The sequence below is a fragment of the Sorex fumeus genome, unplaced genomic scaffold (genome assembly GCF_029834395.1).
Source record: "Sorex fumeus unplaced genomic scaffold, SorFum_2.1 ptg000013l, whole genome shotgun sequence".
NCBI lineage: Eukaryota > Metazoa > Chordata > Mammalia > Eulipotyphla > Soricidae > Sorex > Sorex fumeus.
Window position 1 is genome coordinate 13,810,360 of NW_026606070.1, and position 13,203 is coordinate 13,823,562.

At 36.6% G+C, this 13,203-nt stretch overlaps 1 protein-coding gene across 1 annotated transcript; it reads right to left on the reverse strand.

Annotated features, from left to right (window-relative positions):
- Window positions 1-3,357: 3,357 nt before the first annotated feature.
- EREG (epiregulin) lies at window positions 3,358-12,707 on the reverse strand. Its single transcript, XM_056111161.1, has 5 exons — window positions 12,590-12,707; window positions 8,179-8,265; window positions 5,176-5,299; window positions 4,439-4,588; window positions 3,358-3,439 (listed from the first exon to the last, which is right to left on the reverse strand). The coding sequence occupies exons 1-5, from the start codon at window positions 12,705-12,707 to the stop codon at window positions 3,358-3,360; spliced, it is 561 nt and encodes a 186-aa protein (XP_055967136.1).
- Window positions 12,708-13,203: the final 496 nt, after the last annotated feature.

The following is a 13,203-nucleotide window of genomic DNA, read 5'->3' on the forward strand; positions in this document are numbered from 1 at the left end:
TAAAGAAATTAGTGGCATCAAATTAAACACTTTTTTAAAAAAGTAGTTTACAAAATAGACATGGCAGCAAAATTATAGGATAGACAGAAGTTTTCTAAATTTCAAATGCAACAGAAAAAGACATTAGCATCAAGGACTTGCTGTGTAAAAGTAGATTTGATATTTGATGACAGCTGAATTTAGATAACCCTTTTTATAAAATAAAAATTTAAATCTTCATTAAAGCATACTTAATTCAGGGCTGGAGAGATAGCACAGCAGGTAGGGCATTTGCTTTGCACGCGGCCAACCCAGGTTCGATTCCCAGCATCCCATGTGGTCCCCCAAGCACCGCCAGGAGTTACTCCTGAGTGCATGAGCCAGGAGTAAGCCCTGTACAACGCCAGGTGTGACCCAAAAAGAAAAAAAAAAAGCACACTTAATTCTCTATATCAATTATCCCGTTGCTTCTACTCTCGGCATAGTGATATGAGAAAAATAATGTCTGTAGAGGCACTCTATAATATTATAAGTGTCTAACATATTACATAGATCTCAAAATAAGTTTTTTTGTTTTTTGGCCACACCCTGTCATCCTCATGGATCAGTCTTGATGGGCTCAAGGGATCATATGAAATGCTAAGGATCAAACCAGGGTCAGCAACATGAAAGGGTATCCTCACAAAAGCCATTACCTTTTTACTTAGTTTCACCAATGAAAATCAATCTGGATAACACCTTTTTATTATTTAATATTCAACTGTAATAAAAACTTAACTTTAGAAGGTAAGGAAAATTTGAAAGCATTTTAAAGATTGAAAACACCCCAAACTGCCTTCACCTATTCATGCAACATGAGTTATTATGTTTTACACAGATCAATATATATTGCTCCCTTTTTGTAAATAAAATAAGTGGATTATTGCTGATTTCTTGGTTATCAATAACTCTTGAAGAAATAAAAAGTAGATAAAATTCCTATATAGTAGGTATACAGTAGGTATACCTATACACAAGGTACCAATTAAATTTAAAATGGGATTTAAAAATTTGTTCTTACCCAGTCCATCTATCTTTAGTTATTCTACACAGGAAACTGAAACAGCCTTTTGAATCTTACTGATATATTTCTCCTCTTGATCCTTTAAGTTTCTGCATTCTTAATAAATCAACAATTCATTCTGTGACTAATTGAGCTCATGTATAAGTATTTACATGTAAATAAGTATGTTTTGTGTAGAATTATCATATCTATATACTTATATATGCAATTTTATATATTTGGATACATATTTTTGTTTGTATATCTTGGCTGTTGATTGTCTTAATAGTAAGGTACCAGATTCAGGACTTAAGAATAAAGTGAAAACCAGAATATTCAGTAGAGGGATAAGCATGAAGGACAGTTCTGACACATAATACTTCAGAGGTCAGCCATAACTTATTTTCCTATTTGTTGCCCCGATATAAGTCAGGGAAACAGATGATGGAAGAGAACAGACCCTGACTAACCAGGTATGTGGACCTGAAAGTTTCTACCAAAGTTCTAGCATTCACTGAGACAATCTTCCATGAGACCTGGCGCTCATGACTGTTGAGTGGTTGCCCAAGCCCCTTCACAGACTCACTGAGATCATAATTCTGGGCTAGGGAGAAACTTGAGCATCTTCCCAAAAATAAACAGGGCCGTGGTTTCATTTTCGCTTCCACGGGAAGGCATGGTTGAATTTCTAAACTTTAAAAGTTTCCAAATGAGTGGTCATTTTGGAAAATACGCAATGATTTATTTTGTTATTTTTCCCACTTCCTGTGTCAGTAAATAATTTTAAACATATAATTCTAAATTTCAGAATAAATTACTTACTGTCTTGGTTTAAGTTAAAATTGTGCCATAATAATACATGGGATAACCATTAACCATATTTTCATGTTTAGACAAAATAGAGGAAAATTGTCATATGCTTTTAAATGATTTAGTCCATCACATTTGGGACTATAGTTAAATTTTATAATCCTTTGCATATTGAAAGTAAATATGAAAACATGTGTATTTTTTCTTTTCTTTCTTTCTTGTTTTTTTTTTTTCTGTGTGTGTAGGGGGAAACCAAGTGGTGCTCAAGACTTACTCCTGGTGCTGGGTTCAGGGGTCACTCCTGGAAGGTTCAGGCACCATCTGGCACGTCCAGGACTGAGTCCGGGTTGGCCAAGTAAAAGGCAAGCACCCTATCTATTGTGCTATCACTCTAATCCCTGTTCATTTTAAAAATAATTTTTTAAATTTATTTCCCTGTGAAAATAAATCTAAATTATCTAGTTCTCACTCCGGAGAACCTGGCAGGCTACCAAAATTATCATGCCCACATGGCAGAGTCTGGCAAACTCCCCTTGGTGTATTCAATATGCCAAAACCAGTAACAAAGATGGTTCTCATTCTCCTGACCCTGAAAGAGCCTCAAATGTGGTACTTTCTCAAATCTCAGGGCTAGGACAAAGGAGACGTTACAGGGGCCTGCTCGAGGCAACCGATGACAGTGAAAATAAATCGTCTTAGAAAGAAGTACATATTTTGGTTTAAGGTGCAAACTTTTTCAGATTGTCTGTCTCATAAGTACAAATGTTAGACTTAAAATAATTTTTAAGAGAATGTTGTAAAGCTTTTAAAAAATAAAACCCTACTGTTTATAAAAGTTAGCATAAATTTAATTCCTAGGTACATTTCACTGAAGGAGAATTGTTGCTTGGCTGACATATAACTATAGGAGTTGTAGGCTGGAACATAAAGGTGTCTGTTCATTGCAGATAGCCAAGGGTCATAGTTAAGACTGGAAAGGAGGAAGCATCTTCTTCCCCAGTTGGTTCAATATCAAATGTAGGGTGGTTAGCACACGATGAATCTTTGTTTCTCCTCAATTCCCATTGCATTACTGTTTTCATACATGATATGCTGGTGTATTTGATGTATAACACATCATATAATTAAAACAATGATTATTGATTTGAGGAGAAGAGAAATATATAACTTATTCAACTGATCTGACCATATATTTAGGTTTACAGAAATCTATTCATTGATTGACATATCCCGAGCAACAAATTGTGCAGCGTTAATTGGGCATATAAGCCTTGAAGCTTTCAATAAAACATTTAGCCCAGAAAATGATTTCTTACAAAAATAATTTTCTTTCTATATTAAACATTCTAGGTGCATTATACATAGCAAGCAATCTGTCAAAAATAACACAAAAATAAAAACTTTCCCAGTATATTAAAATATACTACCATTGACTTAACATATGACAACATAAATATTAATAAAATAGTAATATTAATATAATGAGGCATGCAGTGCTTTTGTGCCCCTATAACTGATGGCACCATTCAGACTTGTGGCAACATCACATCCCCTGAGGTCACCCTTTCATATTCTTTCTTTGATTCTTTGCTATGCCCATGTCTGTACCTAGAAATAATCAGAAATGAAAACCATTAGTGATGTAGTTAAAAGTAATCAAACAAAGTATGTTAACAAAGGAAATCGCAGTTCTTCTAGAGTTTTAGATACATTAGAAAAAGGGCACAGATGATTCAAGCTCTACCTTCAATTTGTTTACTAATAAATCTCTATGACTAAACCAGCACAAAATGTATCTGAAGGTCATTGTGGCCAAGGATGAAAAATAAATAGGACTCAGTTGAGAATTTTATACACATTTTTTAAGAATAAGGGAATTCTTTGAGACCACTTTAGCCCTGAAGATGAATCTTGTTAATGTCAAGAGAAGAAATAAATGTTATTTAGAAAGAAAAAAAGAAAGAAAGAAAGAAAGAAGGAAGGAAGGAAGGAAGGAAGGAAGGAAGGAAGGAAGGAGGAAAGAAAGAAAGAAAGAAAGAAAGAAAGAAAGAAAGAAAGAAAGAAAGAAAGAAAGAAAGAAAGAAAGAAAGGAAGGAGGAAGGGAGGGAGGGAGAAAGAGAGAGAGAGAAAGAAAGAAAGAAAGAAAGAAAGAAAGAAAGAAAGAAAGAAAGAAAGAAAGACAGACAGACAGACAGACATGTTGGAGTGCTTGAGCACTCTAGTGATGGTTTGGGGTACAGTAACATTGACAAAGTATTAAATATGACATCTGCATATGGCTGTTGTTTATAGTCATAATATTATCATATTCAAAAATTTAAAAATCCTATTATTAGTGCAGAATAGGATTTCTATCTTTCTTTTATAGAAGAAGAAACTGATTTTCCAACTTTGACTGTCATAAGATCACTTACATAATAAATAAAATATATAAATGGAGTCAAATCCAGATTTTTGCAGCTAAATATTCTTTGTAAATATCATGTGTGCTATTTTCTTCCTATGAAGAATACCTTGGCCTATTATTACCTAGTTTATAAGTTTGTATTGTATAATAGTAATTTAGTAATTGTAAAAAAAGCAGAGTATAGAAAAACACTGACTTACCATCTGCAGAAGTAGTATATAGAACCAGCAATTACAACAAGAAATAAGATAACAAGAATCACTGTCAATGCCACATATTCTTTGCTCAAGGGTTGTTTGACACTTAAAATGAAGTGTTCACATCGGACACCAGTGTAACCCAGTTCACACCTAAAGGAAACACAAGGTCAATGATTTAAAAAAGAAACATTGTTTACAAGTCAGTTTTATAAAAAATCTCACACTATGATGCATGAATCCACAAAACTTTTAAAAATGAATTTAAAACTTTAATATTAGACTAGCATTAATCAAGGAGTGCCACAAACCTCTAAATCAAAAAATGGTTTAAAAATTACTGTCTGAGGACTGAAAAGATAGTACAAGGTAAAGACACTTACTTTGCATGCAACTGATCCTACTTTAATCCCTGGCACCATACATGGGCCCACAAAAGAAACAAAAAAATAAAGGGAAAAAAAAAAGCTCCCTGATGGATCAAGGAGATAGCTCAAAGAAGGAGCTGGAGCACGTACTTGCATTAACTAGTCTCCTAATTCAATCCTCAAAATCTCAAGACCACCAATTGTGGACCTAGTGGTCCCCAGTACCAAAAATTATCTCACATTAATGTTTCCCATAGTACATACTATTACATGCCAATGGAACATATAGGCAGCAGTCCATGGAAATATAAAGTAACTGCATATGGTCAAAAGTTGAGAGAAAAGCAAAGCTTAATTTATTTGGGGTCTTACCTGCAATGATTTTCACTCATGTCCACCACGTAGATGCACTGTCCATGTAAACAATAACCATCCCTGTCAGGGCTGCACTTTGTTATTGACACTTGAGCCACACGTGGATTATCTTCTGTCTGAACTGTGAAGGAAATGGCAAGTTGAATATTTTCTATTGCTTTCTTAGAAGCAGAACAACTTTTCACACGAGTAACTAATAACTTACTGTCACAGAACAAGTCAGGTGTCAATCAGTGTAGGATAATTTTGGGGACTAGAAAGCATTTTAGAATGAACACTTCTCTTATAAACCATCTAACAAATAAACACTCTAGACCAATAAATACATGACCCAAAGGGAAATATCCAACAGACTACACAAAATGAAATAAAAGTTAGGACTATAACTCTTAAAAGACAAACTTTAAGACCAAAAAAGAATAAGCATGAGGCATATGCAAAAATAATTATTCTCTACAATTATTTACTTAGTCTAACAAAATTTATGTAAATTTTTCATGTCTCAAATAAGTCTAATAGTCCTAACTCTCAAGGGAATTTCAAATTGAAACCATTAATTATAGAGAGCGTTATAGTGATTTTTAAACCAAGCAGGCATGTCTGATGAGTGTACACTAATTTTTCAGATTACTGAAAACTTTGTGTGCATTAACTTTGTACAATAATGCCATACAGTTAAACAGTATTGTAACCATACCATATGAGACATATGATGAAAAGAAACTAATTAAAGCCTGTCAACATCTAAGTGTGAGACACAAGTGTGAGCCGGAGTAAGGCTGAATTAAGAAGGACTAGATTAGGCAAAAACTATAAAAACAGGAACCTCGTTAGACAAAGTATTGTAATCAATACGCAAAATTTACTTCCAAATGCTTTAGTGTGAAGAGTATTTTTGAAAGAAATAGCAGCATTATGTTACTACTGTTTGCTGCATTTTGCAAAGAATTGTGTGGATACTCTTGTTCAAATAATAAAAATAGGGAGTAGAGAGGGGAAGCTGATCAAAGCTCCAGAGAGCTTAGTAGTGAAGACAGAAGAGAAAGGGAAGCTTTGGTGGGAAATATTCTGGTTCATCAGGATGACTTTTGACTGAATAGCTTAGACTGAATAAAAAGCAGATTCTCTGGGGTTGTTTGGAGATAAAAATATGCATAATTTATCTCTATATACTAATGCCTACTCAAAGGACCACTCTACATGACCTTTGACATGTATTGAGCACCTCATAATAATTTCTGATTAAACTCTGGGGCTGGAGTGATAGTACAGTGGGTAGGACACTTGCCTTGTACATGGCAGACCCAGGTTTTATTCCTGGTACCCAGATAGTCCCTCAAGCCCATCAGGGGTAATCCTTGAGTGCACAGTCAGGAGGAATCCCTGAACACAGCCAGGTGGGGCCAACAACAAACACCAACAAGTAATAAAAATTTCTGATTAAACTCTGTAGCTAGAATGCACATTATTTGTTTTGTTACAAAGTATAATAATTAACTAATGTGCACAAAGTTTAAATTTTTCTGTTTTGCCTGGAATCTAATCCTTTAATAATTATCTCACATTAAAGTTTTGGTTAATGATCAAAACTAATTGAATTTTTTTGTTCTGTATATTTTTACATTAAGGCCCTCCCGTTGATCGTCGATTTGCTCGAGCGGGCCCAGTAACGTCTCCATTGGAGACTTTGTTGTTACTGTGTTTTGCATATCGAATACTCTCGGTAGCTTGCCGGGCTCTCTGAGAGGGGCGGAGGAATCGAACTCGGGCCGGCCATGTTGGCCGCTTGTAAGGCGAACGCCCTACCACTGCGCTATTGCTCCAGGGCGATACATTATTATACATTTTTACATTATTATTATTATTATCGTTATTAGGATAAAGGATAAAGGAGCGATAGCACAGTGGGTAGGGCGTTTGCCTTGCATGCGGCCAACATGGCCGACCCGAGTTCGATTCCTCCGCCCCTCTCAGAGAGCCGGGTAAGCTACCGAGAGTATTCGATATGCCAGACACAGTAACAACAAAGTCTCCAATGGAGACGTTACTGGGCCCGCTCGAGCAAATCGATGATCAACGGGAGGACCTTTACCTTTACCTATCGTTATTACTTTTAAATTTATTTGGGTATTTAGAGAGATAGTACAAGGATTAAGGCACATGCCTTTCATGCAGCTGACCCAGTTCGATTCCTGACTTCTGCCAAGAGTGATCCCTGAGCATAGAGCCAGGAGTAACTACTGAGCACCACTGGGTGTCACCACCAAAAATTATTTTGAAAGGGTAATCCCAAGCAATGCTCAGAGGTTCAGAGGCTACTCCTAATGATACTCGGCCTGGCTATGTGAATCTAACCGTACTCTGGCCAGAAGATTTGGTACTGTTTGACCAGCAGTGCTGGTGGCCACTAGGGTGACATCTGGCATGTGGAACTGGGGGTTGAACTAGAGGCCTCAAGTCTGCAAGGCATGTGTTCTAGCCTTTTGGGCTATCTCCCTGCCACTTTATCTTGTTTCATTTAATTCTAATCTTTAAATTTATTAAATGCCCACTCCCTCATCAGGTGATACCTCCATATCATTAGTCCGTTACTGTCACTGTCAATGTCCTCCCGTTGTTCATTGATTTGCTCGAGAAGGCCCAGTAACATCTCCATTATGAGACTTGTTGTTACTGTGTTTGGCATATCTAATATGTCATGGGTAGCTTGCCAGGCTTTGCTGTGCCGGCAAGATACTCTCAGTAGCTTGCAGGGCTCTCTGAGAGGGGCAGAGGAATCGATCCCTGCTTGGCCAGGCAACTACATGCAAGGCAAACGCCCTACCACTGTGCTATCGCTCTAGCCCATCACTAGTTTGTAAAAAGGTTCAATATTTCTTTTGCTAATAAAACAGCTATTTCTCACCCCCTCCTCTCTTTTTTCTTGACACATATGTGTAGTTTTTGAGTTTACATTTCTGTCAGTAATGTACAATTGCTTGTTGACAAGTTTGAGCTTACCTAGAGCTGTGCAGTTATCTTCAGATTCTCCTGGCATACATGAGGGAATCACAGTTGTGCCAAGGACTGCTTGTAGAAAATAGAAACCTATTTGTGGAAGAGAGCAAAGTGCAAAAGTAATGTGTCAAAAAGTGGACTCTTGATCATATTCCTAGATAATTTCAGTACTTAAAGAGCTGTTATAATTATTTCAAGAATTTGATCCATCTACACCATAAAAGTAAACAATTCATGAAAACGGTTATGTAATAAGAAAAAGTAATGAAACCCAACTCTTCTGTCCGAGGGTAAAAGCATTGGGATGCATTCATGGTTGCAGATGGACTTACTCTAAATGTTCCAGAGTAGTAGAATTTCAAGACATAATTTTGAAATCCGATTTTTAAACACTTAATAACTGGAAAATTACAGCATCCCCACAATTTTAATCCCATTGTTCATGAAGAGCAATGCTCTAATGTGGAATATACCACAGAAGAAGCCTTCAAGCAAAAATTAGGCGCCATTTATGGGAACATTATATAAGAGTCTCAATATAAAATTTAGTCATTGGTAATTTAAGAATTTAAGTGCCTAAGTTATTATTAATTGTATCACACACAAACATATAATTGATAAAGGTCATCTAAGCAAAGTCAGAATAAACCTTATCTAATATGGGAAATAACATACGCGCTGAGACCTTGGATTCATTTTGTCAGCCCAGTAAGCATTTGAAAAGACAAATGTTGGAAAACAGGCACCATAATGACTCAAGTAGTTTCCGAATTGCATAAAATCCTTTTATTTGTTAAAAGGCCATGATTTACAAAATTATAGGCATGCAATAATTCAACACCACTTCCTCACCCCTGTCAACATCCCTCCACCAAGTATTCCCAGGTTCCCTCTCCATCCTAATATCCACTCTATATTAGAAAGTTTCAGTGTTTGCCACTTAGATATCATGTTTTCAGTTTTATTGAATCTATGTTTTGGGTATATGGCTATAACCCTCATTCATATCATCAGTATACTGAAGCCCTAAGACTTCACCTGTAACTTCTCATTCTCTTCTTCCCCTTTGATTTTTTATCCTTCTCTGTTTATCTTTTTCTCTGAACACTGGGGTCAAGGATGATCTAGGCATTCTCCCTTTTACTGCAACATATTTTCTTATCCAGAATTGTATATCCCACAGATAAATGAGATCAGCCTGTGTTTGTCTTTCTTCTCCAGGTTTACTTCACTCAACATGATACCTTTTAGTTCCACCCATATTGCAGCAAATTGTATGATTTCATCGTGGCTTACAGCTGCATCTTTTTCCATTGCGTATATATCTACCACACAGAAGAATCCTTTTAACGGCACAGATACTTACTGATGAGAGTTTAGCCTCTTTTGTTTAGAAAGCAGGTATTTGTACTACAACCACTCTTTCCTGTCTAGATGAGTAACTTATATAACAAACATTAATGGAGGAGGTGGTGGTAGAGGTGACGCTGGTGGTTGTGGTGATAGTAGCAGCTGGCGGCAGATAACAGTCCAGGAATACATACTCTAAGCAGGCATTGTCTCCTTTCTGTAGGTATTATTCCACTTAATTCTCTCAGTGGCTTTTTGAGGAAGACACTACTATGACTCTTTTAGATTTATGCAGGGAGAAAATGAGACAAAAAGACTTGAGATAAATTTCCTAAGTGCACATAGCAATGTTGTCAACGAGTCATCAAAAGAATTTGGAAAAAGACAGTAATAGTAGAGTGCAATGAACATCAGTCTAGATAAACTAAATGTCACTGAAACTCTGCATTTAATCCCATAATAGAGGCAAAAATTTATGCTGGAAAGGCAATTCTGGAGGGAAAGTTGTGCTGAATAGTCTTGGACAAACCATTTGTCCTATGGATCTCAATTTTCTCTATCTTACAGAATTTCAGGATTAATTCAATTAAATAATACTTTATTGTAGTATTGAATTACAATCAAGGCCCATAACTTCAGGGGACTCCTGTGAAACATTCTAGATGTTCAACATCAGACATCTAGTTAAACAGCATGTGTGAGCAGTGCCCTCTATCGTCCAGAACCTGTAATTTAAAGGATGATTTTATCATGGTATAAAAGTCTTCTTAGCTTACTTGAACTTAGTCAGAGAAGGTGTGAACTTATTAAATTGTATTTCTCTAGATGCGAAAATTAATTTCACATAATTATTATAGTTTATAATTTCATCTAGTTTCAAATTTAACACATATAATAAATTATGAAGCAGTTACTAGCTTCCAATAATCTCAATGTGATGGTATTATCCAACACCAATTTCTGGTAACTATAGAAGAAAAGGGTTAGGAATCTCTTTTTTGTCATAAAATTTCATAATTTTTCAATAAAAATATTTCTCATAAAGTTTAGAACTATTTCTTTCCCACTCCACACTTCTCCTACAAACATAAATGTTGTTTTAATTACTCTTATTTAAAAACTTCCATAAATTACAAAAATAGCTATAGTTTGTATTTCACTATAGTTGAACAAAGATAAATAAAGGTATCTGTCAAGAGAAGGGTACATTTGCCTTGCATGCCGTCAACCCAAGTTCAATCCCTAACATCCCACATGGTGAGCATTGCCAGAAGTAATTCCTGCATGCAGAGCCAGGAGTAAGCCCTGAGCACTGCTGGGTGTGCCACCCCCCCTTCTCCCTCCCAAAAAAACAATACTTTTTTATGGAGAAGGATTCTCATCCCAGATGAATTTGTTCTTTCATAATATACTCTTCATATATATTTTTACTACCGAAGAACCAAACGCTTTAACTAATATTGTCTACTCAACACAAATTGGACAACACAAATAGATGCGTTTCTACATCCTTGACACTCCTTTCCTCCTTGTTTCTTCAACTGGAAAACTTGGGTGTCACAGCAATTCTCCCACGAAGGTGGCTAGCCAGCATGCAAATGCATATTTGAAGCTCCTTTCTATCCTTTGTGGAAATCAGACACTAGCCTTTCCTGTCTGGAATTGCCTATAATTGCAACCCACAACTCATATAGAATCTAATTGTTTGGGGATGTAGCTTCTTCATATTTTTTTTAAGTTTTTAGCAGTTGTTAGTTTTTCCACTGTTGGAAATTCGGTTCCAGTTGATCAGGCCATAGTTGAAATATTTGTCTTTGTGAATTAAAGAATGTTCAGTGCAGGGTGTGCCTCCACAAAAACCCGGCTCTCCTAACCTATGACGCTCCCTTGGATATAGTCCATCGCTCAGGACAGTTTCTGTGAGACTTGCTATGTTAATCCAACATCCGGGTATTTTACCGATGAAAGAATAAGTGATTTTCAAAGCTTTACTCAAATCAAAGTGTTTAAATTGCAGTTTCATTAGGGATGGATGTAGTGAGCAAAATATAAAAATAGGCTTTTATTTTTTGCATGTCCATCTACACAACTCTGCTTTGATAGAGAGCTTTTCTCAAATTCACTTTTGAGCCAAGTCCTCAAGAATGGTAGTTGTGGAATGACCTAAAAAGTTTTTTAAGGGCCCACCCCTGAAGAACTGGATACCTATTCCCTTATCAGTCTTATGAATCACCACTCCTTAAAATCATACAGGGAAATTATATCCATATTTTTCCTTAATCTTTCCGTTTTTTTATGGCTTGAGTGTTTGAACATACCAATCTCTCTGATTCAATTACAAATTATCTGAGTTATTAATGATTCTAGGAAAATAAAATTGTACAGGCACCTGTCTTGCATGCAGCCAACTCCAATCCTATCCTTAACATCACATATAGTTCTTAGGGCATAACTTGGAGTGATCTCTGAGCACAGAGCCAAAAGTAAACCCCAAGTATAGCTGGGTATACCTCATACCCCTTATAAGAAAGAAAATAACTCAGGCAGGAGTGTATTATCTCTCTGTAACTGACATCTGTTTTAATCCCTAGAGCTGCATATGGTTCATTGAGCACTGCCAAGGATCACTCTGAACATAGAGCCAATAATAGCCCCTAAGCACCACTGTAAAATAATTCACCATGATATTAAAGATATTTACTAGTGTCAGTTTACTGGAAAATGAATCCAACATCAAGCTCCATGCTGGTAACTAAGACACAAAGAAATTCTGTCCATGGGGCTTATAAGAAGATGATATGGAAACTCAAAACTGATCCCAGCAGCTTCTATTTTAACAATATATAAAAATGTAACTCCTTTCAGAGATGATTGTTTCTGTCACATTCCAACTGTGTTTAGGAATCTGAAGCTCACCTATTCATCTCTCTACTTTTACCTCAGAGATTGTGTTTCAGCGAAATCTCAAGTGTGCCAGCAGGAAGTGGTGCTAGTGACTCACAGGATACAAATCACCTCCACTCTGTGAGTCAGGCTGAGCCTACACCCTGACAATCCTGGGTACCTTGTGGGAGAGGTTGCGTCCTGTCTTCCAGAGGGGGAGAGAGGGACAGCACGAAAACCGTGGGCCCTGGAGCATTAAGATGTGCTTGCCAAGGTACATCCGCCCAACCAGCATCCATGTCGGATATAGAAAATGGCCTTCCAGCTGCACAACCTGGTTCTGTTGGCCTCGTTTCTTCGTGGCTATATAGAGGGGGTTCAGAAGATGGAGGCTGGGATTTATTTGTTTTCTCTCAGACCATTCCACAAAAGCAAATTCCACAGAATCAATTATATTCTCAGGGATAAAGTGACTCTGAGACGCAACCAAGCTGCTAATGTGGTGAGCGTACAGAGAGAAAGGAAAGCATTTTCAAATGAAGTGTTTTAGACTTGGAATTAAGAATTCTAATTTAGAACAAAGTATTGTAGACCAAAGCAACAAAGTCATAATGATTCATAACATTGGCCTAGCCCAAACAGGTAGCAAAATCCACTTTGTTCACACTTTTGCTGTGGTCACATACCTTTCTATTCATGGACTGTTAGTTTTCTACCTGCTTCCAGGGCACTCTGTAATTGTAGAATTTGCGTGCCACATAGTAGGCTTGTTAAGTCTTGTATATAAATGAAGGA

What these genes read in the sequence shown, in the direction of transcription:
- EREG (XM_056111161.1), bottom strand. Translation starts at nt 12,707, where the DNA reads ATGGATGCTGGTTGGGCGGATGTACCTTGGCAAGCACATCTTAATGCT. An exon ending in GACGCAACCTCTCCCACAAG is followed by an intron (nt 8,266 to 12,589) that starts GTACCCAGGATT and finishes TTCCACAAATAG; the next exon opens with GTTTCTATTTTCTACAAGCA. An exon ending in AGATAACTGCACAGCTCTAG is followed by an intron (nt 5,300 to 8,178) that starts GTAAGCTCAAAC and finishes TTTCCTTCACAG; the next exon opens with TTCAGACAGAAGATAATCCA.